This window comes from Pristiophorus japonicus, chromosome 6 (genome assembly GCF_044704955.1).
Source record: "Pristiophorus japonicus isolate sPriJap1 chromosome 6, sPriJap1.hap1, whole genome shotgun sequence".
Classification (NCBI taxonomy): domain Eukaryota; kingdom Metazoa; phylum Chordata; class Chondrichthyes; family Pristiophoridae; genus Pristiophorus; species Pristiophorus japonicus.
The window spans coordinates 36,936,628-36,962,677 of NC_091982.1; the positions used below are offsets into that span (position 1 = coordinate 36,936,628).

General features: G+C 43.9%; 1 protein-coding gene across 1 annotated transcript; it reads left to right on the plus strand.

Annotated features, from left to right (window-relative positions):
• The first annotated feature begins 444 nt into the window (after positions 1-444).
• LOC139266096 (transforming growth factor beta activator LRRC32-like) lies at positions 445-23,123 on the plus strand. The gene is made up of 5 exons (XM_070883945.1): positions 445-687; positions 5,358-5,418; positions 19,715-19,778; positions 20,525-20,588; positions 20,823-23,123. Exons 1-5 carry the CDS (start codon positions 445-447, stop codon positions 22,863-22,865), a joined length of 2,475 nt encoding a protein of 824 aa, XP_070740046.1. The 3' UTR covers positions 22,866-23,123.
• The last annotated feature ends 2,927 nt before the right edge of the window (positions 23,124-26,050 follow it).

A 26,050-nucleotide genomic window follows, 5' to 3' on the forward strand; every position in this document is an offset into this window, starting at 1 on the left:
GTCGCAGATGCATCTGTCCATGACGGCATTAGTAGCAGTGACCACCGCACAGTCCTTGTGCAGACGAAATCCTGTCTTCACACTGAGGATACCCTCCATCATGTTGCCCGACATATCCCTCACTCTACCATTACCACTAAGCCAGCGGACCAACCCTGGTTCAATGAGGAGGTCAGAAGAGCATGTCAGGAGTAGCACCAGGCTTACCTAAAAATGAGGTGCCAACCTGGGGAAGCTACAGGACTATATGCATGCTATAGACAGAGCTTAGCAATCCCACAATCAATGGATCAGATCAAAGCTCTGCAGTCCTGCCACATCCAGTTGTGAATGGTGGTGGACAATTAAACAACTAACGGGAGGAGGAGACCCCATGAATATCCCCATCCTCAATGATAGTGGAGCTCAGCACGCAAGTGGAAAAGACAAGGCTGAAGCATTTGGATGATCCATATTCATCCTGAGGTCCCCACCATTACAGAAGCCAGTCTTCAGTCAATTCGATACATTCCATGCGATATCAAGAAAAGGCTGAGCGCACTGGATACAGCAAAGGCTATGGGCCCCGACAACATCCCGGCTGTCATGCTGAAAACTTGTGCTCCAGAACTAGCCGCGTCCCTAGCCAAGCTGTTCCAGTACAGCTACAACACGGGCATCTATCCGACATTGTGGAACACTGCCCAGGTATGTCCTGTCCAAAAAAGCAGGACAAATTCAATCTGGCCAATTACCAATCCATCGGTCTACTCTCAATCATCAGCAAAGTGATGTAAGGGGCCGTCAAAAATGCAATCAAGTGGCACTTACTCTGCAATAACCTGCTCACCGATGCTCAGTTTGGGTTCTGCCAGGACCACTCAGCTACAGACTTCATTACAGCCTTGGTCAAAACATGGACAAAAGAGCTGAATTTCAGAGGTGAGGTGAGAGTGACTGCCCTTGACATCAAGGCAGCATTTGACCGAGTGTGGCATCAAGGAGCCTAGTAAAACTGAAGTCAATGGGAATCAGGGGGAAAACTCTCCACTGGCTGGAGTCATACCTAGCACAAAGGAAGATGATTGTAATGATTGGAGGACAATCATCACAGCCCCAGGACATCACTGCAGGAGTTCCTCAGGGCAGTGTCCTCGGCCCAACCATTTTCAGCGGCTTCATCAATGACCTTCCTTCCATCATAAGAGAGGATGTTTACTGATGATTGCACGGTGTTCAGTTCCATTCTCAACTCTTCAGATAATGAAGCAGTCCATGTGCGAATGCATTCAGGCTTGGGCTGATAAGTGGCAAGTAACATTCACGCCACACAAGTGCCAGGTAATGACTATCTCTAACAAGCGAGAGTCTAACCACCACCCCTTGACACTCAACGGCAGTACCATCGCCGAATCCCCCACCATCGCCATCCTGGGGGTCACCATTGACCAGAACCTTAATTTGACCAGCCACCTAAATACTGTGGCTACAAGAGCAGGTCAGAGGCTGGGTATTCTGTGGCGAGTATCTCACCTCCTGACTCCCCAAAGCCTTTCCACCATCTACAAGGCACAAGTCAGGAGTGTGTTGGAATACTCTCCAACTGTCTGGATAAGTGCAGCTCCAACAATACTCAAGAGTTTGACAATATCCAAGACAAAGCAGCCTGCTTGATTGGCACCCATCTACTACCTTAATCATTCACTTCCTGCACCATCGGTGCACTGTGGCTGCAGTGTGTACCCCCATCTACAAAATGTACTGCAGCAACTCACCAAGACTTCTTTGGCAGCATCTCCCAAACCCGCGACGTCTACCAACCTAGAAGGACAAGGGCAGCAAGCGCATGGGAACACCATCACCTGAAAGTCCCCCTCCAAGTTACACAACATCTTGACTTGGAAATATATCGCCGTTCCTTCATCGTCGCTGGGTCAAACTCCTGGTACTCCCATCCTAACAGCACTGTGGGAGAACCTTCATCACAAGGAATGCAACGGTTTAAGAAGGCGGCTCACCACCACCTTCTCAAGGGCAATTATGGATGGGCAAGCGGCGCTCACATCGTAGAAATGATTTAAAAAAAAATGAGCATTGGGAGGTGGATGACGGGGTTTGGGTGTAGTTAGATGGAGTCTGGGAAAATTGGGGATGAGATTCCTTGATATGGCACTACTGGGAGAGAGTATGGGGATCTAGGATTATTGGGAGAGATGTCCTGGGATCTAGGATCAGCAGAATGGTCATGGGTGCAGGGGTACTGGAGACAGGATCCAAGGGAGGATTGGGAAGCAAGATTTTCAGGTATAGAATAATTGGGGGAGTGGGATAAGAACATAAGAACATAAGAAATAGGAGCAGGAGTAGGCCATACGGCCCCTCGGGCCTGCTCCGCCATTTAATACGATCATGGCTGATCCGATCATGGACTCAGGTCCACTTCCCTGCCCGCTTCCCATAACCTCTTATTCCCTTATCATTTAAGAAACTGTCTATCTCTGTCTTAAATTTATTCAATGTCCCAACTTCCACAGCTCTCTGAGGCAGCGAATTCCACAGAGTAACAACCCTCTGAAAAAAGAAATTTCTCCTCGTCCCAGTTTTAAATGGGTGGCCCCTTATTCTAAGATTAAGCCACCTAGTTCTAGTCTCCCCCATCAGTGGAAACATCCTCTCTGCATCCACCTTGTCAAGCCTCCTCATAATCTTATACATTTCGATAAGATCACCTCTCATTCTTCTGAATTCCAATGAGTAGAGGCCCAACCTACTCAACCTTTCCTCATAAGTCAACCCCCTCATCTCCGGAATCAACCTAGTGAATCTTCTCTGAACTGCCTCCAAAGCAAGTATATCCTTTCGTAAATATGGAAACCAAAACTGCACGTAGTATTCCACGTGTGGCCTCACCAATGTCCTATATAACTGTAGCAAGACTTCCCTGCTTTTACACTCCATTCCCTTTGCAATAAAGGCCAAGATTCCATTGGCCTTCCTGATCACTTGCTGTACTTGCATACTAATCTGTTGTGTTTCATGCACAAGCACCCCCCAGGTCCCGCTGTACTGCAGCACTTTGCAATCTTTCTCCATTTAAATAATAACTTGCCCTTTGATTTTTTTCTGCCAAAGTGCATGACCTCACACTTTCCAACATTATACTCCATCTGCCAAATTTTTGCCCACTCACTTAGCCTGTCTATGTCCTTTTGCAGATTTTCTGTGTCCTCCTCACACATTGGATCTGGGGTTATTGAGGGAGTCTAAAATTTAGTGGTGTTGTGAGGAGTTGAGGTGTGACAGTATTTCTGGGGAGAAGCCGTGAGGGGTAAGACGCTCATCAATGCCCCAGAAGAGCTTTTCCACAAATAGTTTCCCAGCACTGAGCTCATTGGTAACCATGTCTTCATTATTTAAAGAACATAGAGTGCCTATACTGCATCTGCCAACTGAAAAAGAACATCACAAACTTTAAACAACAAGCTCATAGCTCCCAAGCTTGGCGCTGGAAAAGTAGTTGGTGACAATCTGCCCCTGCTCCTATGAAGGCCTTGTTACCATATTCCTACCCATATATCGAGAACTGACTATAGTAAGTGCTTTAAAGAACATAAAGCCAGGTTTGGATCACGGCTGGAACATGGTGGCCTGGCCTTTTTGTGTACTGGGACAGATCACAGCAGGAACTGGCGAGGGGGGAAAAAGGGAATTAAATCAGTCAGTGGGGGAAATGGAAGCAGAGAATTGAGAAACTCTACTAGCATCTGAGGCACCAGGAGAGAGCAGTAAAGGATGAAACGCACTGGTACTCAAGGAAGGAGGGAGTGGAGGGAGGCTACAGAGGGACTGGAGGGAAGTAACAAGAGGGAGTGGAGGGAGGCAGCAGGTTGTAGAACAAGAGGGAGTGGAGGGAGGCAGCAGGAGGAGTATTGGCTGAGTGGCCCCATTTTTTAACAGGAGCTGGGAGGACTTGGTAAGTATAATAAATAGGTTTTTAAGCATAATGGACAGGCAGCAAAGAAAAAAACATGATGGAAAAAGCATAAAAGCAAGGAGTTACAGAAAATAAGTCTTACATGTAGTGTAAGTACACACCATAGGCAAGACTTTTAATATATTAACAAATTTCTTGCAGCAACTTTGGAACAATAGCTGCATTATAAAATGCCGTGGAACATTAAAGGTGCCAGGTAAATGCAAGTTGTTCTTGTATTATCAATAAAGTAATGGGGAGAGTGATAGAGGGAGTAAATGTGACACTTATAGGTATGGCTTGCTTTACACAAGACCTATAATATGTTATAAATAGATAAATAGAGGATGGGGTTTGAATGCAAAGCAATCCCCCAGACCTCCCTATCCCTTTAAAGACCAAACCTCACCATTAGCACAATCAGATACAAAGGGGTGGCTTTCAATTTGCTTTGGAAACATGCAATTGCCATCCTTAAAAACAAGGATTAGCATCAGAAATTAAAGGTGATGCTGCAGAGCACTGGACTCCAATGCATTATAGGATGCAATGTCAGGATGCAGGCTCCACTCTGCCCAATTCCCATCTTGGGGAGTTCACAGTTATGTGACAATGCTAAATGTAGACCAGGTAGTTCCCCACAATGGAGAGGGAAAGTTAGAGGAAGGTCCCAGAAATTGGGTAGGATAGAAAATGTATAAAAAGCTTAAGAACAAAATGTGGCTGCATTAAAGGCATCCCCTCTCAAGTAAAATCATTACATTTATGATAAACCTCCTGCACCATGACTCACACGAAGTGTACAAATTGCACAAGGTTAATGTATTTCAATATTGTGGGCTCACCACTAAGTGCAGGGAAAAGGAGAAACCTTCCCTGACCTGCCCAACAGGGAACTGAAGCAGGAAATAGGGTATTCCTAGCACCGGTAAGGTTCTATTTATTTACGTTTTGTTCTAGAGTCACAATGAACCTCAGAGTCAGACAGTGATAAATTATTAAAATAACTGTATTTTTTTTAGCGGTGTAGACTGGGATCTCCCACATCAGCTTTCTTGGTGCACACAGTGAGCAGATATGGGGAAATTGTGCACCCACACAGTCTGCTATTTTCTGACTATTAAAGTTAATGGTTATGCCTGGGGATGTGCAATGTCTTGATATATGTTCTCCATGTGCATTAAGAGCACTGAAGTACATCCTGGCCATAAAGTATACATTGTGGAAACTCGAATTGTCGTGTAGCAAAGTAATACTGAGTCCCCACACAAGCTTAAATGGTTCAAAAGAGGGAATATGGAATAACATAAAGCTGTCCTTTTTTATGGTTGCACCCGTATTACTGTTTATACTAGTTTCGACAAAATGTCTCCAGTCTTAACATTAACCTCTTTTCTCTTTACAGAGCCAGGCCAATGGAAAGCCAGATACAGAGCTGTGCCATCTTGTTATAAGGGCACCTACCGGTAACAGGCACTAGAGGTGCCTCCACCTCTTTCTGGGCACATTTCAAAGCTGACCTATGAGGAGAGGAAGGCAAAGAGGGCCACCCCTTTACAACCATCTCATCCATGGTGGGTACAATAGCATAGTGGTACTGTTACTGCACTAGTAATCCAGAGATCTGGGCTAATCATTCAAATCCCACCATGGCAGCAGGGGAATTTAAATCAATCTTAAAAAAAAGCTGGTGCCAGTCAGTAATGGTGACTATGGGACTACCGGATTGTCATAAAAACCATTTGGCTCATTAATGTCCTTTAGGAAGGAAACCTACCGTCCTTCCCCGCTCTGGTCTATATGTGACTCCAGACCCACAGAAATGTGGTTGACTCTTAACTACACTGAGTGGCTCATCACCACCTTCTGATGGGATATAAATGCTGGCTTTGCTGGTGACACCCACATCTAATGAATAAATCATTTTTTTTCAACTCTCACTTCAGTAGTCATCAAACAGGGTGTTGGGATGCTGCACTTACCCTTCACTTTTGTCGATCACTTTTTAATCCCCCCATTAGCCTTAGTGAAGGCTGTTAGTGGGTTGAGTTACCTATTGATCTTTTCTCAAGGCTGTCAAAATGTATGTTACCCGACCATGATGCTTGCTTTTAGTTCTGCCCCCATTGTTCTCCCAAAACCTGCATCTGGATCTGTGAATAATTCTGCAAACGACCTGACCCAGGAAATCTGAGAGCTATTAGCAATTAACCATTCGGGCAAGATTAGCACTAGTTTTAAGAACTCATTTATACCAGTTGACATGTATCAGCTCACTGTCTGAAACATTAGGCTGGTTTAACACTTAAGTGCCTGCGGGTACAGTAAGCTGACCTGGAACATATCACCTGGTTGCTTTCATTCATACAGGTCAGCTATTGTTGAGACAAATCAACTTCAATAAAATGGTTGTGTCTGTCATTACCAACTGGTGAAATTCATAAAAGCAGCTCTTGATTTGGAATGAATAGAAAGAACCAATTTACAAAGCAACATGCATTTAACACAGAGGTGCCTGGTCTCCCGGTCATCAGATTCTCAACCATGAGACCATATTTCTATATTTATCTATGCTTGTTGACTTACTAGCATATTATTTCCATTTGCTACATACTAAGAAAAATACTTCCTGCAATTAAAACATCAGTTTCCCTTGGGTAGTTGACACTCCCATTCAGGAGTGTGTCAATATTTGCAACAGGTCCCTAGACAGTATTTTCAGGGAGTATACTGATATTTTCAGGAAGTTCCCCATCCCACAGAAAAGTTTAAAAAACTACTGCACAACTCTGTACCTAATATTTACACTTAGTATGGTCTAATCAAACTAAAGAATCTAATGTGTCAGCTGTGGTTCAGTTGGTAACATTTTTCCTCTGAGTCAGAAGAGACGTCAGTCCAGAGATTTGAGCACTAAAGTCTAGCCTGACATTCCAGTGCAATACTGAGGGATACTGCTGTTTCAGAGTGTGCCGTCTTTCAGATGAAACATTAAACCGAGGTCTTGTTCGCTCTCTCAGGTGAACGTAAAAAATCCCATGCCACTATTTTGAAGAAAAGCAGGGGATTTCTCCAGGGGAGTACTGGCCACTATCTACTCTCAGTCAACATTACAAAAAAAAAATCAGATTAACTGTTTTTTATCGCATCGCTGGTTGTGGGAGCTTGCTGAAATTGGCTGCAGCGTTTCCTTCATTACAACAGTAATGTCCTACAGGACATAGTCGACGTATTTACTGAGGCGTACAAAAGCATGGGCCTTATGCTAAACATCAGCAAGTCAAAGGTCCTCCATCAGTCTGTTCTTACCGCACAGCACTGTCCTCCAGTCATCAAGATCCATGTTATGGCCCTGGACAACGTGGATCACTTCCCATATCTCGGGAGCCTCCTATCAACAAGAGCAGACATTGACGACGAGATCCAACACCGCCTCCAGTGCGCCAGCGCAGCCTTCAGCCGTCTGAGGAAAAGAGTGTTTGAAGACCAGACCCTCAAAACTGCCACCAAGCTCATGGTCTACAGGGCTGTAGTAATACCCGCCCTCCTGTATGGCTCAGAAACATGGACCGTGTACAGTAGACATCACAAGTCGCTGGAGAAATACCACCAACGATGTCTCCGCAGATCCTACAAATCCCCTGGGAGGACAGATGCACCAACATTAGCTTCCTCGACCAGACCAACATCTCCAGCATCGAAGCACTGATCACACTTGATCAGCTCCGCTGGGCAGGCCACTTAGTTTGCATGCCAGACATGAGACTCCCAAAGTAAACGCTCTACTTGGAGCTCCTTCATGGCAAATGAGCCAACGGTGGGCAGCGGAAACGTTACAAGGATACCCTCAAAGCCTCCCTGATAAAGTGCAACATCCCCATTGACACCTGGGAGACCCTAGCCAAAGACCCTAAGTGGAGGAAGCGCATCCGGGAGGGCGCTGAGCACCTTGAGTCTCGTCACCGAGAGCATGCAGAAATCAAGCACAGGCAGCGGAAAGAACGTGCAGCAAACCAGTCCGACCCACCCTTCCCTCAACGATTATCTGCCCCACTTGTGATAGAGACTGTGGTTCTCGTATTGGACTGTACAGCCACCTAAGAACTCATGTTAAGAGTGGAAGCAAGTCTTCCTCGATTCCGAGGGAATGCCTATGATGATGATAATGATGATTACAACAGTGACTACACTTCAAAAATACTTATTTGGCTGTAAAGCGCTTTGGGACGTCCGGGTACCAAATCTTTCTTTAATTCATGAGAACAAAAGCATCTACTCTCCCTTTGAAGTAGAGAAAGTCTACTTTTCAACTCTTACCTGGGAAGAATGCTATCACAACTAATGATTAGTTTATATGTAAATTCAAAACAAATTGGCATAGATTTTACAATCTGTGTTGTTCACCCATCACCCCTGTGCTCGCTGACCTACATTGGCTCCCAGTTAAGCAATGCCTCGATTTCAAAATTCTCATCCTCGCCCCTCCCTTTCTCTGTAATCTCCTTCGGCCTCACAACCCCCTGAGATATCTGCGCTCCTCAAATTCTGCCCTTTTGAACATCCCTGATTATAATCGCTCAACCATCGATGCCCGTGCCTTCAGCTGCTTGAGCCCCAAGCTCTGGATGTCCCTCCCTAAACCTCTCTGCCTCTCTACCTCTCTTTCCTCCTTTAAGACGCTCCTTAGTTTTTAAAACCTACCTCCTTGGCCAAGCTTTTGGTCGCCTGCCCTAATTTCTCAGTGTAAAATTTTTGTCTTATAGCATTCCTGTGAAGCGCCTTGGGAGGTATTACTACGTTAAGGCGCTATATAAATACAAGTTGTTGTTGTTGTGACACGTCTAAGATTGACAACTCTGGATGGAAATCTTCCTTCATCACATGACCTCCCATTTCTAACTGCCCCACTCAGTCAAACAACCTTTTTTCCCACCTCCTATATTTTTATAACTAATAAATGAAAGTGTTCAAAGGAAATTTTAAAAAAATACACACAATTTTTGTAATGCCCCTATGATTTTTCTCTGGGTTGCTCGCAGCAGTGTCTTGGAGACTGCAGGACAATCCTGGTGGGTATGCAAACCTAGACACAACCCTAGACTACACGCAAGGCAATTGGTGTTTAAATACTGATTTTTGTGTTCTCCAATCATAAGTTAATGCAAGTATGGGTGTTTGGACCGTAGGTGGCCTTGACTGCAATGAAGAATCCTCGCACAGCATGTCTGTCGGCCAGCTGCTGCATCTCCTGTGCTTTCTCCATCCACCACCTGTTCTTTAGGTCCCGGGTTTTTTGTTGAACCTCAGCCTTGAGCCGTCTGTAATGCTGCTTTGCTGCTCCCACTTTGGGTTGTTGTTTAAGGCTCAGAAATGCCCCGCACTTGCGGTCTACTAGCTCTTGGATCTCCTGATCATTCTCATCAAACCAGTCCTGGTATTTCCTGCTTGAGTGACTGAGCGTCTCTTTGCAGGGACTGAGCCTGGAGGATAGATGCACAAACATAAGCGTCCTCGTCCAGGCCAACATCCCCAGTATTGAAGCACTGACCACACTTGATCAGCTCCACTGGGCAGGCCACATAGTTCACATGCCAGACACGAGACTCCCAAAGCAAGTGCTCTACTCAGAACTCCTTCATGGCAAACGAGCCAAAGGTGGGCAGCGAAAACGGTACAAGGACACCCTCAAAGCCTCCCTGATAAAGTGCAACAACCCCACTGATACCTGGGAGTCCCTGGCCAAAGACCGTCCTAAGTGGAGGAAGTGCATCCGGGAGGGCGCTGAGCACCTCGAGTCTCATTGCCGAGAGCATACAGAAATCAAGCGCAGGCAGCGGAAGGAGCATGCGGCAAACCTGTCCCACCCACCCTTTCCCTCAACGACTGTCTGTCCCACCTGTGACAGGGACTGTAATTTCCATATTGGACTGTTCAGCCACCAAAGAACTCATGTTAAGAGTGGAAGCAAGTCTTCCTCGATTCCGAGGGACTGCCTACGATGATGGATGCAAGTAATTTATATATTTATTAAATACCAGGAAACTACATTTCAATTGGTGAAAATGGAAGCTGCTTTCGATGTTAGAATATTGTTGAATGTAGTCTTAATCTAACCCAAGGAAGACTGGGTTAGCCCCTCTCCTCTGTTAAAGAAGAAGAAACATTTTTATAATTCTAACCCTAAACCTTTCCCTGATACTTTTTGGTGTACAATAGGAAATTCCCCGTCTGCTTCAGATTCCCCACCATATTAGTCCTTTGTTTCTGATGTTCTCCAAGAGCCTTCTTAGTTTCCACATCCCTTCTAATACTTTACCCCCTCTTCACCCCGCCCCCATCGTTTAGTCCTTTCTTCCTTGTTGATTACTTCACATCCTACTTACTTGCAAATTTACGAATGAGCCCCAGTGACAAGAGTTTGTTCCGGTTGGTCGTACCCTCGCCTCTGAGTCAGAAGATTGTGGGTTCAGGTCCCACTCCAGAGACTTGAGCCCAAAAATCTAGGCTGACACACCAGTGCAGTGCTGAGGGAGCATTGCATTGTCAGAGGTGCCGTCTTTCAGATGAGACATGAAACTGAGATCCCTTCTGCCCCCTCAGGTGGAAGTAAAAGATCCCATGGCACTATTTCGAAGAAGAGCAGGGGAGTTATCCCAGTATCCTGTCCAATATTTATCCTTCAACCAACATAACAATAAATAGATTATCTGGTCATTATCACTTTGCTATTTATGGGAACTTGCTGTGCACAAACTGGTAGCCGCATTACCTACAATACAACAGTGAATGGACTTCCAAAGTACTTCATTGACTCTAAAATGCTTTGGGGTGTCCATTGAAAGGCGCTATATCAATGTAAGTCTTTCTTTTTTACTTGAAAAACAAAGAGCTAAATGTATCATGGCAAAAAGTAACACATGCTCAAGAGAATGTTAAATTCTTTGGAAAACATTCTTTTCTGATATAATCATGGTTCTGTTTTGCAAGCTGACGAGCTGAATAGAGAAGAGAGAGGCTATTTGGCTCATCTTAACTTCATCACGTCATCTAACTGTATTTTGTTTTTGTCTCCACTATACTACCCACAAAACCATTCCAAGTTTTCAACTGCAGTCTGGGGCCATCACAAACAGGGGCTCGGATCAGAGTATAACTGGCTGAAGGCTGTATAACTCTTGGATACTTGTAAAGGTAATCATTAGCTACATTGCCCCGCTCCAATATGCCTGCAATTCTACACAAGTCCAACAGATGGCTCTTACTGCCTGAAAAATGATTCCTGAAGGACTCTAAAATATATTGGAAAAATGAAAGAGGAGTAATGCAGCGTGAAATAATTAAAGTATATAATTAGCTATTTCTCTGTGGGGCGGGGTGGGGGAGCACTATTCTGAAATGCTGTCACCAAGAAGATGGTTAACTTGAATAATATTAGTTTCCTCTTATTTATGTATTAAATTAAATATAAAGTCTGTGTTATTCAAGGGAAGCTGCATCCTTGGATGACACAAACAGACCAGAATTGAGAGTAAACTAATGGTCTGGTGTAGAACATTAGCGACGTACAGGTACAGGAGGGCTTAACACAGATGACCTTAGCAAACCCGCATACACACAAATGTACATACATATACACACACACACACACACAAACAACCATGCACAGTACACACACAATCATACACATGCACAAACATAGACAGTACACACAAAAGCATACACACAAATACACATACACAAACATACCACCACTCAGTCATTGTGGAGACAAAGTCCCGTATTCACACTGAGGATACACTCTATGGTGCAGTGTGGCACTACCACCGTGCTAAATGGGATAGATTCAGAACAGATCGAGCAGATCAAAATTGGGCATCCATGAGTGGGTCATCAGCAGCAGCAGAATTGTATTCCACTACAATCTGTAACCTCATAGCTCGGCATATCCCTGCCATAAAGCCAGGGGGCCAACCCTGGTTCAATGAGGAGTGTAGAAGAGCATGCCAGCAGCAGCACCAGGCGTACTGGTGGTAAAAATAGAGAGACAGACTATTATCTGAATGGTGACAGATTAGGAAAAGGGGAGGTGCAAAGAGACCTGGGTGTCATGGTACATCAGTCATTGAAGGTTGGCATGCAGGTGCAGCAGGCGGTTAAGAAAGCAAATGGCATGTTGGCCTTCATAGCAAGGGGATTTGAGTACAGGGGCAGGGAGGTGTTGCTACAGTTGTACAGGGCATTGGTGAGGCCACACCTGGAGTATTGTGTACAGTTTTGGTCTCCTAACCTGAGGAAGGACATTCTTGCTATTGAGGGAGTGCAGCGAAGGTTCACCAGACTGATTCCCGGGATGGCGGGACTGACCTATCAAGAAAGACTGGATCAACTGGGCTTGTATTCACTGGAGTTCAGAAGAATGAGAGGGGACCTCATAGAAACATTTAAAATTCTGACGGGGTTAGACAGGTTAGATGCAGGAAGAATGTTCCCAATGTTGGGGAAGTCCAGAACCAGAGGTCACAGTCTAAGGATAAGGGGTAAGCCATTTAGGACCGAGATGCGGAGGAACTTCTTCACCCAGAGAGTGGTGAACCTGTGGAATTCTCTACCACAGAAAGTTGTTGAGGCCAATTCACTAAATATATTCAAAAAGGAGTTAGATGAGGTCCTTACTGCTAGGGGGATCAAGGGGTATGGCGAGAAAGCAGGAATGGGGTACTGAAGTTGAATGTTCAGCCATGAACTCATTGAATGGCGGTGCAGGCTAGAAGGGCCGAATGGCCTACTCCTGCACCTATTTTCTATGTTTCTATGTTTCTACATAAAAATGAGCTACCAACCTGGGGAAGCTGCAATACAGGATTACATGTATGCTAAACAGTGGAAGCAGCATGCTATAGACAGGGTTAAGTGACTGCACAATTAACGGATCAGATCAAAGCTCTGCAGTCCTGCCACATTCTGTCGTGAATGATGGTGGACCATTAAACAACTAACGGGAAGAGGAGGCTCAATGAATAACCCCATCCTCGATGATGGCAGGGCCCAGCACGCAAATGAAAAAGATAAGGCTGATGCATTTGGAACCACCTTCAGCCAGAAGTGGTGAGTGGATGATCCATATTGGCCTCCTCCTGAGGTCCACACCATCACAGAAGCCAGCCAATTTAATTCACTCCACGTAATATCAAGAAGTGGCTGAGCGCACTGGATACAGCAAATGCTATGGGACCCGACAACATCCCGGTTGTTGTGCTGAAGACTTGTGCTCCAGAACTAGTCGTGCCTCTAGCCAAGCTGCTCCAGTACAGCTACAACACTGGCATCTATCTGACAATGTGAAAAACTGCCCAGGTACAAATCAGGAAAAATCCAATCCGGCCAATTGCTGCCTCATCACTCTCAACATCAGCAAAGTGATGGAAGGTGTCATCGACAGTGCTATCAATTGGCACTTACTCACCAATAACCTACTCACCGATGCCCAGTTTGAGTTCAACCAGGACCACTCAGCTCCAGATCTCATTACAGCCTTGGTCCAAACCTGGACAAAGGAGCTGAATTCCAGAGGTGAGGTGAGAGTGACTGCCCTTGACATCAAGGCAACATTTGACTGAGTGTGGCATCAAGGAACCCGAGTAAACCTGAAGTCAATGGGCATCAGGGAAAAAATTTTCCACTGGCTGGAGTCATACCTAGCACAAAGAAAGATGGTTTGTAATTGTTGGGGGACAATCATCTCAGCCCCAGGACATCACTGCAGAAGTTCCTCAGGGCAGTGTCCTAGGTCCAACCATTTTCAGCTGCTTCATCAATGACCTTCCCTCCATCACAAGGTCAGAAGTGGGGATGTTCGCTGAAGACTGCACAGTGTTCAGTGCCATTTGCAACTCCTCAGATAATGGAGCAGTCCATGCCCACATGCAGCAAGAACTGGATGACATTCAGGCTTGAGCTGATAAGTGGCAAGTAACATTTGCGCCACACAAGTCCCAGGCAATGACCATCTCCAACAAGCGGTAGTCCAACCACTGCTCCTTGATATTCAACGGCATTACCATCACTGAATACCCCACCATCAACATCCTGGGGGTCACCATTGACCAGAAACTTAACTGGACCAGCCACATAAATACTGTGGCAACAACAGAAGATCAGAGGCTGGGTATTCTGTGGCGAGTGTCTCACCTCCTGACTCCCCAAAGCCTTTCCATCATCTAAAAGACCCAAGTCAGGAGTGTGATTGAATACTCTCCACTTGCTTAGATGAGTGCAGCTCTAACAACACTCAAGGAGCTCGAGGACAGGACAAAGCAGCCACCACCTTGAACATTCACTCCCTGCACCACTGGCGAACTGTGGCTGCAGTGTGTACCATCTACAAGATGCACTGCAACAACTCGCCAAGGCTTCTTCGGCAGCACCTCCCAAACCCGCGACCTCTACCACCTAGAAGGACAAGGGCAGCAGGCGTATGGAAGCAGCCTCACTTCCAAGTTCCCCTCCATGTTACACGCCATCCTGACTTGGAAGTACATCGTCGTTCCTTCACTGTCGCTGGGTCAAAATCCTGGATCTCCCTCCATAACAGCACTGTGGGAGTACCTTCACCACACAGACTGCAGCAGTTCCAGAAGATGGCTCACTACCACCTTCTCAAGGGCAACTAGGAATGGCAATAAATGTTTGGCTAAGATCATGCGTAACTGACCTGACAGGGGAGTAACCACCATAACCCCAAGGTGGTTCTCCCTGGATCAGGAAGGTATATGCTTGCTTTTTTGGAAATAGGAGGTGGGTGGGGTGGCTTGACCCATCCACCTCCACGGAGGTGTGTGGGGGGCCTGACCCATCCACCTCCATGGCACGAACCTGGTATTGCAGTACTTCCAGGAACGGTGCAGTGGCTCTAGGCCTTTTGGCTAAGAGCATTGGCGCAGAGTGATCCTTGAATGGGCCCAAGGTGACCTCTGGCGTTTGTGATTTGACAAAGAATTGGAACGATTGGCTACGATTTTCAAAAAAAGAAAAAAAAAATGCTGGCCTTACAGATAGTAAAAGCTTTTACCGATATATAAAACGGAAAACAGTGACTAAAGTAAATGTTGGTCCCTTATAAGATGAAAAGGGGGATTTAATAATGGGAAATGTGGAAATGGCTGAGACCTTAAACAATTATTTTGCTTCGGTCTTCACAGTGGAAGACACAAAAACCATGCCAAAAATTGCTGGTCGCTGGAATGTGGGAAGGAAGGACCTTGAGACAATCACTATCACTAGGGGGGTAGTGCTGGACAGGCTAATGGATCTCAAGGTATACAAGTCCCCTGGCCCTGATGAAATGCATCCCAGGGTATTAAAAGTATGGCGGAAGCTATAGCAGATGCATTCGTTATAATCTACCAAAATTCTCTGGACTCTGGGGAGGTACCAGTGGATTGGAAAGCAGCTAATGTAACGCCTCTGTTTAAAAAAGGGGGCAGACAAAAAGCAGGTAACTATAGGCCGGTTGTTTAACATCTGTAGTGGGGAAAATGCTTGAAGCTATCATGAAGGAAGAAATAGCGGGACATCTAGATAGGAATAGTGCAATCAAGCAGACGCAACATGGATTCATAGAAACATAGAAACATAGAAAATAGGTGCAGGAGTAGGCCATTCGGCCCTTCTAGCCTGCACCGCCATTCAATGAGTTCATGGCTGAACATGCAACTTCAGTACCCCATTCCTGCTTTCTCACCATACCCCTTGATTCCCCTAGTAGTAAGGACTTCATCTAACTCCTTTTTGAATATATTTAGTGAATTGGCCTCAACAACTTTCTGTGGTAGAGAATTCCACAGGTTCACCACTCTCTGGGTGAAGAAATTCCTCCTCATCTCAGTCCTAAATGGCTTCCCCCTTATCCTTAGACTGTGTCCCCTGGTTCTGGACTTCCCCAACATTGGGAACATTCTTCCTGCATCTAACCTGTCTAACCCCGTCAGAATTTTAAACGTTTCTATGAGGTCCCCTCTCATTCTTCTGAACTCCAGTGAATACAAGCCCAGTTGATCCAGTCTTTCTTGATAGGTCAGTCCCGCCATCCCGGGAATCAGTCTGGTGAACCTTCGCTGCACTCCCTCAATAGCAAGAATGTCCTTCCTCAGGTTACGAGACCAAAACTGTACACAATACTCCAGGTGTGGCCTCACCAAGGCCCTGTACAATTGTAGCAACACCTCCCTGCCCTTGTACTCAAATCCCCTCGCTATGAAGGCCAACATGCCATTTGCTTTCTTAACCGCCTGCTGTACCTGCATGCCAACCTTCAATGACTGATGTACCATGACACCCAGGTCTCGTTGCACCTCTCCTTTTCCTAATCTGACACCATTCAGATAATAGTCTGTCTCTCTGTTTTTACCACCAAAGTGGATAACCTCACATTTATCCACATTATACTTCATCTGCCATGCATTTGCCCACTCACCTAACCTATCCAAGTCACTCTGCAGCCTCATAGAATCCTCCTTGCAGCTCACACTACCACCCAACTTAGTGTCATCCGCAAATTTGGAGATACTACATTTAATCCCCTCGTCTAAATCATTAATGTACAGTGTAAACAGCTGGGGCCCCAGCACAGAACCTTGCGGTACCCCACTAGTCACTGCCTGCCATTCTGAAAAGTCCCCATTTACTCCTACTCTTTGCTTCCTGTCTGACAACCAGTTCTCAATCCATGTCAGCACACTACCCCCAATCCCATGTGCTTTAACTTTGCACATTAATCTCTTGTGTGGGACCTTGTCGAAAGCCTTCTGAAAGTCCAAATATACCACATCGACTGGTTCTCCCTTGTCCACTCTACTGGAAACATCCTCAAAAAATTCCAGAAGATTTGTCAAGCATGATTTCCCTTTCACAAATCCATGCTGACTTGGACCTATCATATTACCTCTTTCCAAATGCACTGCGATGACATCCTTAATAATTGATTCCATCATTTTACCCACTACCGATGTCAGGCTGACCGGTCTATAATTCCCTGTTTTCTCTCTCCCTCCTTTTTTAAAAAGTGGGGTTACATTGGCTACCCTCCACTCCATAGGAACTGATCCAGAGTCAATGGAATGTTGGAAAATGACTGTCAATGCATCCACTATTTCCAAGGCCACCTCCTTAAGTACTCTGGGATGCAGTCCATCAGGCCCTGGGGATTTATCGGCCTTCAATCCCATCAATTTCCCCAACACAATTTCCCGACTAATAAGGATTTCCCTCAGTTCCTCCTCCTTACTAGACCCTCCGACCCCTTTTATATCCGGAAGGTTGTTTGTGTCCTCCTCAGTGAACCAAAGTACTTGTTCAATTGGTCCGCCATTTCTTTGTTCCCCGTTATGACTTCCCCTGATTCTGACTGCAGGGGACCTACGTTTGTCTTTACTAACCTTTTATGAAGGGGAAATCATGTTTAACTAATTTACTGGAATTCTTTGAGGATATAACAAGCATGGTGGTTAGAGGTGTACCGATGGATGTGGTGTATTTAGATTTCCAAAAGGCATTCGATAAGGTGCCACACAAAAGGTTACTGCAGAAGATAAAGGTACGCGGAGTCAGAGGAAATTTATTAGCATGGATAGAGAATTGGCTGGCTAACAGAAAGCAGAGAGTCGGGATAAATGGGTCCTTTTCGGGTTGGAAATCGGTGGTTAGTGGTGTGCCACAGGGATCGGTGCTGGGACCACAACTGTTTACAATATACATAGATGACCTGGAAGAGGGAACAGAGTGTAGTGTAACAAAATTTGCAGATGACACAAAGATTAGTGGGAAAGCGGGTTGTGTAGAGGACACAGAGAGGTTGCAAAGAGATTTAGATAGGTTAAGCGAATGGGCTAAGGTTTGGCAGATGGAATACAATATCGGAAAATGTGAGGTCATCCACCTTGGAAAAAAAAAACAGTAAAAGGGAATATTATTTGAATGGGGAGAAATTACAACATGCTGCGGTGCAGAGGGACCTGGGGGTCCTTGTGCATGAAACTCTTTTAGATCCTTGTGCATGAATCCCAAAAAGTCAGTTTGCAGGTGCAGCAGGTATCAGGAAGGCGAATGGAATGTTGGCCTTCATTGCGAGAGGGATGGAGTACAAAAGCAGGGAGGTCCTGCTACAACTGTACAGGGTATTGGTGAGACCGCACCTGGAGTACTGCGTGCAGTTTTGGTCATCTTACTTAAGGAAGGATATATTAGCTTTGGAAGGGGTACAGAGACGATTCACTAGGCTGATTCCGGAGATGAGGGGGTTACTTTATGATGATAGATTGAGTAGACTGGGTCTTTACTCGTTTCAATTCAGAAGGATGAGGGGTGAACTTATAGAAACATTTAAAATAATGAAAGAGATAGACAAGATAGAGGCAGAGAGGTTGTTTCCACTGGTCGGGGAGACTAGAACTAGGGGCACAGCCTCAAAATACGGGGGAGCCAATTTAAAACTGAGTTGAGAAGGAATTTCTTCTCCCAGAGGGTTGTGAATCTGTGGAATTCTCTGCCCAAGGAAGCAGTTGAGGCTAGCTCATTGAATGTATTCAAGTCACAGATAGATAGATTTTTAACCAATAAGGGAATTAAGGGTTATGGGGAGCGGGCGGGTAAATGGAGCTGAGTCCACGGCCAGATCAGCCATGATCTTGTTGAGTGGCGGAGCAGGCTCGAGGGGCTAGATGGCCTACTCCTGTTCCTAATTCTTATGTTCTTATGTTCTTACCAGCGACGCCCACATCCCATGAATGAATTAAAAAAACATGCACACAGACACACAAACACAGAGTACACACACCCGGAGTACGCACACAAACACACACAGTACACACACAAATACACATACGCACAAACAGACACATACACACAAACACACACACACAGTGCACACACAGTACAAACACACACATATAAAATAAACGTTATAAATTCGGGTACTTCAGACATTCCAACAATCACATACAATTCCTGTTTAAATGTAGTTGGTTAGTTTCTATTGGGTCTTTGATTTGTTTTATGCCTTATGATTGTTTTAAATGTGTGCGGATGAACAGTAACCATCAGTTCCCAAAATAGAGCAGCAATGCAGTGGCGAGTGCGGGGGCCGGTTCTATTCCCGGCCACTATCGCACACACTTGGTCAGAAGTCACGTTGTGCGTAAATGACTCCCAAACTCATACAATTTTCCCCGATTACGATACATTAGGATCCAGGGATATGTTGAACTCGCGGTGCAGTCATGTCATTCTATTGCTGCTTGGGGCGGAGAGATGCATCTTTGGTTGTTCCTGTGGTTTACGGCAGTACCCTGCCTTGCAACAGGCAGCATCAATGATACCAGCACCGCGCTCACAGGCTGTCAGACGGTAGGGTTCAACCAACTCTTCTCTGTTTGAATGGAATACATTTTGCTTCACGATTTTAAGGGGTTGCGTTCTACAGTAAGAATAAAGGAATGTATTTTGTAAAATAGAGGTACTCAATTAAAACACCTATTTTGGGGAAATTATTCTGTATCAATTATGTATGTAAAGGTATGCAATTATGAGTGTAAAGGTGTACTGAAGGATTGAAGGCTGCTTGGTACAGGTTATCAGAAGTTCAGAACATTTTGGCTTGTGTCCTAATCAGACCACCGGAGTGCCATAGAGTCAGGGTTGAATAAAAATGGATTAGAATATTTGATTCGTATTTTGACGTTTTTTGCTCAATTTGGCTTCGTGCGTCAGGCAGAAATGTCACTGTTTTCAAAGCTCAGAGGTTTGACCTGTGGTCAGTCGCCTCCCTACGCAGGTAAGTGAAGTTCTGGAGAGTTAATGCAAGTGACATAGTTACTGTAAGTTGCATATAGTCAGTCAGATCGGGTGAGCTTGATGGGTCACCTCTTATTACACCGATTCTTCAGTTGGTAGTGGCAGAGCAGATTTAACATTTTTGTAATTGTTTTTTGTAAAATTAGAACGCTTTAGTAGAATTAAAATTGAAATTCTTACAGGCTGAAATCAAGCTCACTGTTTTAACAAAGTGGCTTGTTTAAAAACATTTTTTTGTATCTTCACATGCCATAAGCATCGTTATATCAGCAACATTTATTTTATGTGTGTGTATTTGTGTACGTATTTGTGCTACTCTGGGTAATCCTACACAGCAAGAGGGCTTTATGGTCTCTCCACACCCCATACAATGAGCAGGGCCACCCACCAGACACGAGCACCCTGCTGGATGTCATCCCGGGAGTAAGAGCCGGAGCTGTGGTCATGGCACTCTGGGATTGACTGGGAATGGGATTTGAACCCTCCACTGATCTGACTGAAAGGCAGGGATGCTACCACGAAGCCAAAGGCTCACACTGAATAAATAAGTTCACAGCATTGTTAAAATGGTGAAATAAGGTATTTCCCACGAAGATATTAATGATTTCAACAATTAATTTTTATCTGGTTTTGCTTATTAGTGTTGGTAAATCCCTTAAATAGTAATTAAGTGCAAAATATACATGTGTCCCTACTATTTGAAATGTCTGTAATTGTTTTCTGCAGAATTATAACTCTTGAGTTTTATAAAGTAGTAATCAATAACTTGCACAGTTTCTCAACTCAAGTTGTGAGCGATCCCAGCTTGAGGAAGAGATGCTTCTTTCTAACCTGTTCGCTTTAAAATGTATGGAACCACAGGACATGCATTCACTTCTAGCAGTTTGTGAATATGCTGAAGTATATGAGCAGATTTCTTTTTGTTATAGTGCAAAATAAAGATTATTGTCTTATTGTCTTAAACCATTTTAAAAAAAGCTTGCGAGAAAATTAAATATTTATTGTTTTAAATCTTATTTGGCAGAAAGATCACGATGTGTCCTGTCAATATCGAAACCTGTCCAAAGTACCTGAACTTCCAATGCCGGGGACTAAAAAACTAGATTTATCCCACAATTCAATCAGGGCATTGACAGAGGAATCGCTGCTGAATCTCAGCTCACTGCAACACCTGGATGTCCGCTGTAACCAACTAAAAACTATAGCGTCAGGGGCTCTGGCACATTTGAATAGCCTGAGAGTGCTCATTTTGGCACATAATCTCCTGGGCAGGAACTTTTCATCCAGTGATGGAGCCTTCAGCCGATTAAAGAATCTCCAAGTGCTAGATCTGTCAGAGAATTCTTGGGACAGTGACACAGCAGCTCTGCATCTGAAGAATCTGTCTTCGTTGGAAAAATTACATCTGTCTGGCAACCTGTTGATGAAGTTGACGCCTGATATGTTCTGCGGGATGCTGTTTTTGAAATATATCTTTCTCGATAAAAACTATATTACGGAAATAACCGCAGGAGCCTTCGAGTGTTTAACAGACTTGGTTGAATTGAACTTAGCCATGAATTCACTTTCCTGTATTTCTGATTTTCATCTGTCTAAGCTGCAGGTGTTGAACCTGAGCAGAAATGGCATTGAATTCTTCATGACAAGTGAGAGTGAGGAAGAATACCAGCTTCAAGTGCTTGATCTGAGTCACAACAGGTTGTTCCATTTTCCATTTCTTCCAAAATTACATCAGATTAAACATTTGAATTTGTCTAGCAATTTAATGATCAGTGTAACACCCGACTTCTTGAACAACTCAACTGCATGGGACATAAGAAACAGATATAAAGAACTTACGATGTTAAATAAGACATCCAATCACAATGCCCACTCAAATTTATCTGAAGTAACATTTTTGGATTTAAGCAACAATGTACTGGTAAATATATCACATGGCTTTTTGAATAAATTTAGTTCTCTTCAATACTTGAATCTCAGTGGAAACTGTTTTCAGAATTTTAGAATAGAAGATGACGATGAACTGAATTTCCTGTCGTCTCTAGATCTGAGCGACAATGAACTTAGCAATATATCTGTGGGGGAAGATAATCAAAAGCTTCTCCACTCCTTAAGATACTTGTACCTTCAAAACAATTCAATTCAGTTATTACCCTCTCGGCTTTTTAAAGTCCTGCCCAAAATAGAAAAAGTAAATCTTGCCAACAATAATGTAAAGATTTGTAATGTGGAAAATAAGACCATGGGATATGATGGCCAGATTCACAAGAGCCATAATAAAAATCACTGTGTGTCTTTTTCTGGAATTCCTACTCTTAAATACCTCAACTTAGATGGAAATAACATTACACAGCTAGCACCTTACGCATTCTATCAGACTCCCTTGACATATTTGGACCTTTCAAGAAATAAATACCTCGAAGTGTCAGATCAGGCTCTGATTGGTTTGGAACGCACTTTGCAATACCTTTCTTTAAGGTGGAATTTGATCCAAACCTCCAAAGTCAATTTGACATGTTTGAATCACCTCAGAAATTTGGATTTGTCATATAATCAGTTAGACTTTTTACCCTATGGCATTGGATGTGCTCCGCTGCACGTCCTCGATATTCGGGGCAACAATTTTCATGTTCTTCAAGATGTGATCATTAGAAATGTCTCCCAAACTCTTAAAACACTGTACTTAAGTGGAAATGATTTCAACTGTTGCACATTGACTTGGTTGGAGATACTGAATGGTACTGATGTTGAAATACTAGATATGGGTACTGCTCAGTGTTTTCACCCAAAGGACAATGATTCGTCAACAGTCAGATTATTAAGTGATCACATGGGAGAATGTCATGATGAAAGCATCAAGAAAGTCAGTCCACTTCTATTCATAATATCTGCACTTGCCTTTCTACTGCTAATTGGATCTGTGATAGCATTAATAGCTGGAGAGTGCTGTAGATTGTGTCTGCCTGTTGGGGAAAGTAATTCTGAGGCAGACACTGCTCCAGTTAAAACAGACCGTGAACACCAGATAGAAGGGCTGTTTCTAAGCGTCATTAAAATAGAAACGTGAAGTGGTGCAATGCATTACTGAACTGCACCATGGAATAGTAAGACCAAAGCTTGAAATGCAACCTCATATTATGCAGATTTGGACTTCCATCGGATAGTAAACAAACAGTCTGATACAACACCAAGTACAGATAACATGCTGAGCTATTGAAAGGGTAGAGACAGTTTTAGTTCTGGGCCGTGCAACAGAACTTTGTTCAGGCACAAGACCTGAGATGCTTTGATAATAAGTAAAGACTTTATGGCCTAAAAATTGACCTCCTTCGTGCCTCCTATTATCGCCTCCGGGGGGGGGGGGGGAGGAGGGAGCGATAATGGGGTGCTAACGACTTACCGAGCACGACAGAATAAATGAGTCCCGCTAAATTGGTTTGCGGCGGTGGTAACACCTTGCGCCACAATCTCCTGCGCCCAGAGATAAAGACGTCATTGCCCGCCCCCTGCAGCATCGCTGGGCGACAACACCGACAGCTGCAGGAGGCATTGTTTGGGAGGCCGGGTACTTCGGGGGTGCAAGTTAAAGGAGATATTGGTATGGTAAGTAGAAAAATTGTCCCAATGCATAATTTCAATTTCTTGTTGATTTTTCTTCGACCACGATCGATCAGCCCGGCACTCTGCTGGAGTGCTTGGGGCTGATCGTGCCGGATTGTGGCTGCCGTCGGGGACCAGCTAACTGGTCCCAATGCCGAGCCTGCAGCGATGGCCCTTCTCTTTAAGGGAGGATAAGGAGCATCGGATCTCAGCAGCGCTGCACAGCCCATTGTGCAGCGCTGCACCACTACCGTCCCGCCTGTGTCCTTTAATGCTCCAACTGAAGTGGTAGTGCTTGATTTAGCACTCCACTTCCTTCCTGGAGTGCTAACACCGAATTTACAGAAAACTGAGAATCATTAGCGCCTGGCACTAATTTTTTCAGCCTTCAAAAGTTAGCGGATGGGGCGCTCTCGAATTTCTCGCCGATGTCTTTTGGTGCGAAGATATTTCCAATTATTTATCTCCACAAATGTTTGTAAAATAGATATAAAATTGGAAGTGGTTGCTCTGCAATGGCTCATTGGAAGAATGCACCTTGTGATGTGATCCTGAGTCATACATACCAGGAATGTCCCTGAGTTTGGTGCACAGCCAGTGCTGAGTTAATCAATCTCAGCTAGGGTGGTAGTGGGATGCTAGTATCTCTCTCAGCCAACGTGAGCTTGAAACAGGGAACTAATTTGGCAGTGGCTCCCTCTTCTTTCCAGTTGATTCATACTGTAATGCTGAGATTGGCTGTCCCCTCCCGCCCCTCAATCAAATCACCCACCAATGCTCACTGTTGAGGCTCACATAGGAGCAAATGTAGGTCATTCAGCCCCTCAAGCCTGTTCCACCATTCAGGTAGATCATGGCTGATCTGTACCATTTACCCACCTCTGCTCCATGTCCCTTGATACCCATACCTAACAAAAATCGTGAAATTTTCAATTGGCCGAGCATTAGCAGGGAGTTAGATATGGCCCTTATGGCTAAAGGGATCAAGGTGTATGGAGAGAAAGCAGGAAAGGGGTACTAAAGGGAATGATCAGCCATGATCTTATTGAATGGTGGTGCAGGCTCGAAGGGCCGAATGGCCTACTCCTACACCTATTTTTCTATGTTTCTATGTTTCTATTCATCCACAACCTTTTGGGGCAGAGAGTTCCAGTTTTCCAGTTTTTTGTGTGACAAAGTGCTTCCTGATTTCACTTCTAAATTGTCTAGCCCTAATATTAAGACAGATGACGACTGGCTGTTTGATTAAAGTGTTGGAGTGCTATCATATTCCAAAATTAGGCACTGTCTGCTGGAGAGGAGGTACAAGGAAACAATTGGTGAGGGCAGGGGATTACAATTGTTGATCTTACGGTATTTAAATACCTCTTGTTACTGTTTGGATTATTGTTAACTTAGACTCATGAAGTTCATTGTTTTATTCTCGCTAATGATTTCTCAGGACTTATCATTGTGATTCCTTTGGCACAGTGGAAACCTCAAAACAATTCAACTGTATATTAGTAAAACCATTTTGTATAAATTATCTATGAAAGCAAAACACTATTCATAGCACTACTAAATTAATGCAATAGTATGTGTTTATTCTACATAGAATTTATATTCATGAGATTAAATGCGCAAAAATATTAATTTACACCTATCTATCACACTTTGATAATTAACTACATATAGTTAATGGCAAAATATTTTTCTAATAAAAATCGTCTTATCCTAATGTAGCACACACATTGCTAAATGAGAACAAGCATTTCTTAGCTTGTGCTCTGGAAATAAATATAACAAAATTCACAAGAACATGTACCAGATTCCAGAATTCATTCCAACAGATTATGGTTATAATAAAGATACTGTTTAGGAGACGATGCTGAATATAACATTTAGCAGTCAATGGACTATTTGATTTTAAAACTGGAAATTCTGTTATATTTCAGATTTCCAGCATTTGTAGATTTTTTTGTTCTTATTTATACTATTTTATGTTATCTATTGAAATACTAGGTAATGTGTTCTGTTGCAGTTGTTCATAAAAGACACCAAAGATAGCTATGGATATAGATATTTTTATCTTTTGCTTTATCATTTGCGTAAGTTTCCAAATATGTTAGGTATTAGTTACATGGACTCGGTAAAGTTAGATATTTAATATGGCCGATGCATAACATACAATTCAGTAGTACAGCTGGATGATGTTAAGTGCTGGAAAATAGTTGGGTAGTTGACTTTTCCAGCTGTGTTAATACTGGAAATAACTTTCGGACATTGCCAGCAACGTATGCACAAAACACAGCAAATTCAGAAGTAGCAAAGTATTATTTTGTTTCGAACATCAGTGGTTGTGGTACATTAGAATATGACTTTCTGATGTAACTAATAAATGTATGTCCTGCTCACAGACAGTAATAGTTTCTTGAAAAGAAAACTTTGGCTGTTAAGATTTGGATCAGAGAAGAATCTATATGTTGCAAAGTTAATTTTGGCGTTTTGGTGTTGGAATTAGTCTTTGGATTGTAAAGAGGACAACATCAGCCAGTGTTCCTGTTCATAATTGCTATCCAGTGACTACTTCTTGAAAGTATGTATATATGGACCTCGAGTGAAATCAGGATTGGATTCAGCTAATGATTCCATGCTCTGATGAATAGGCTCCCT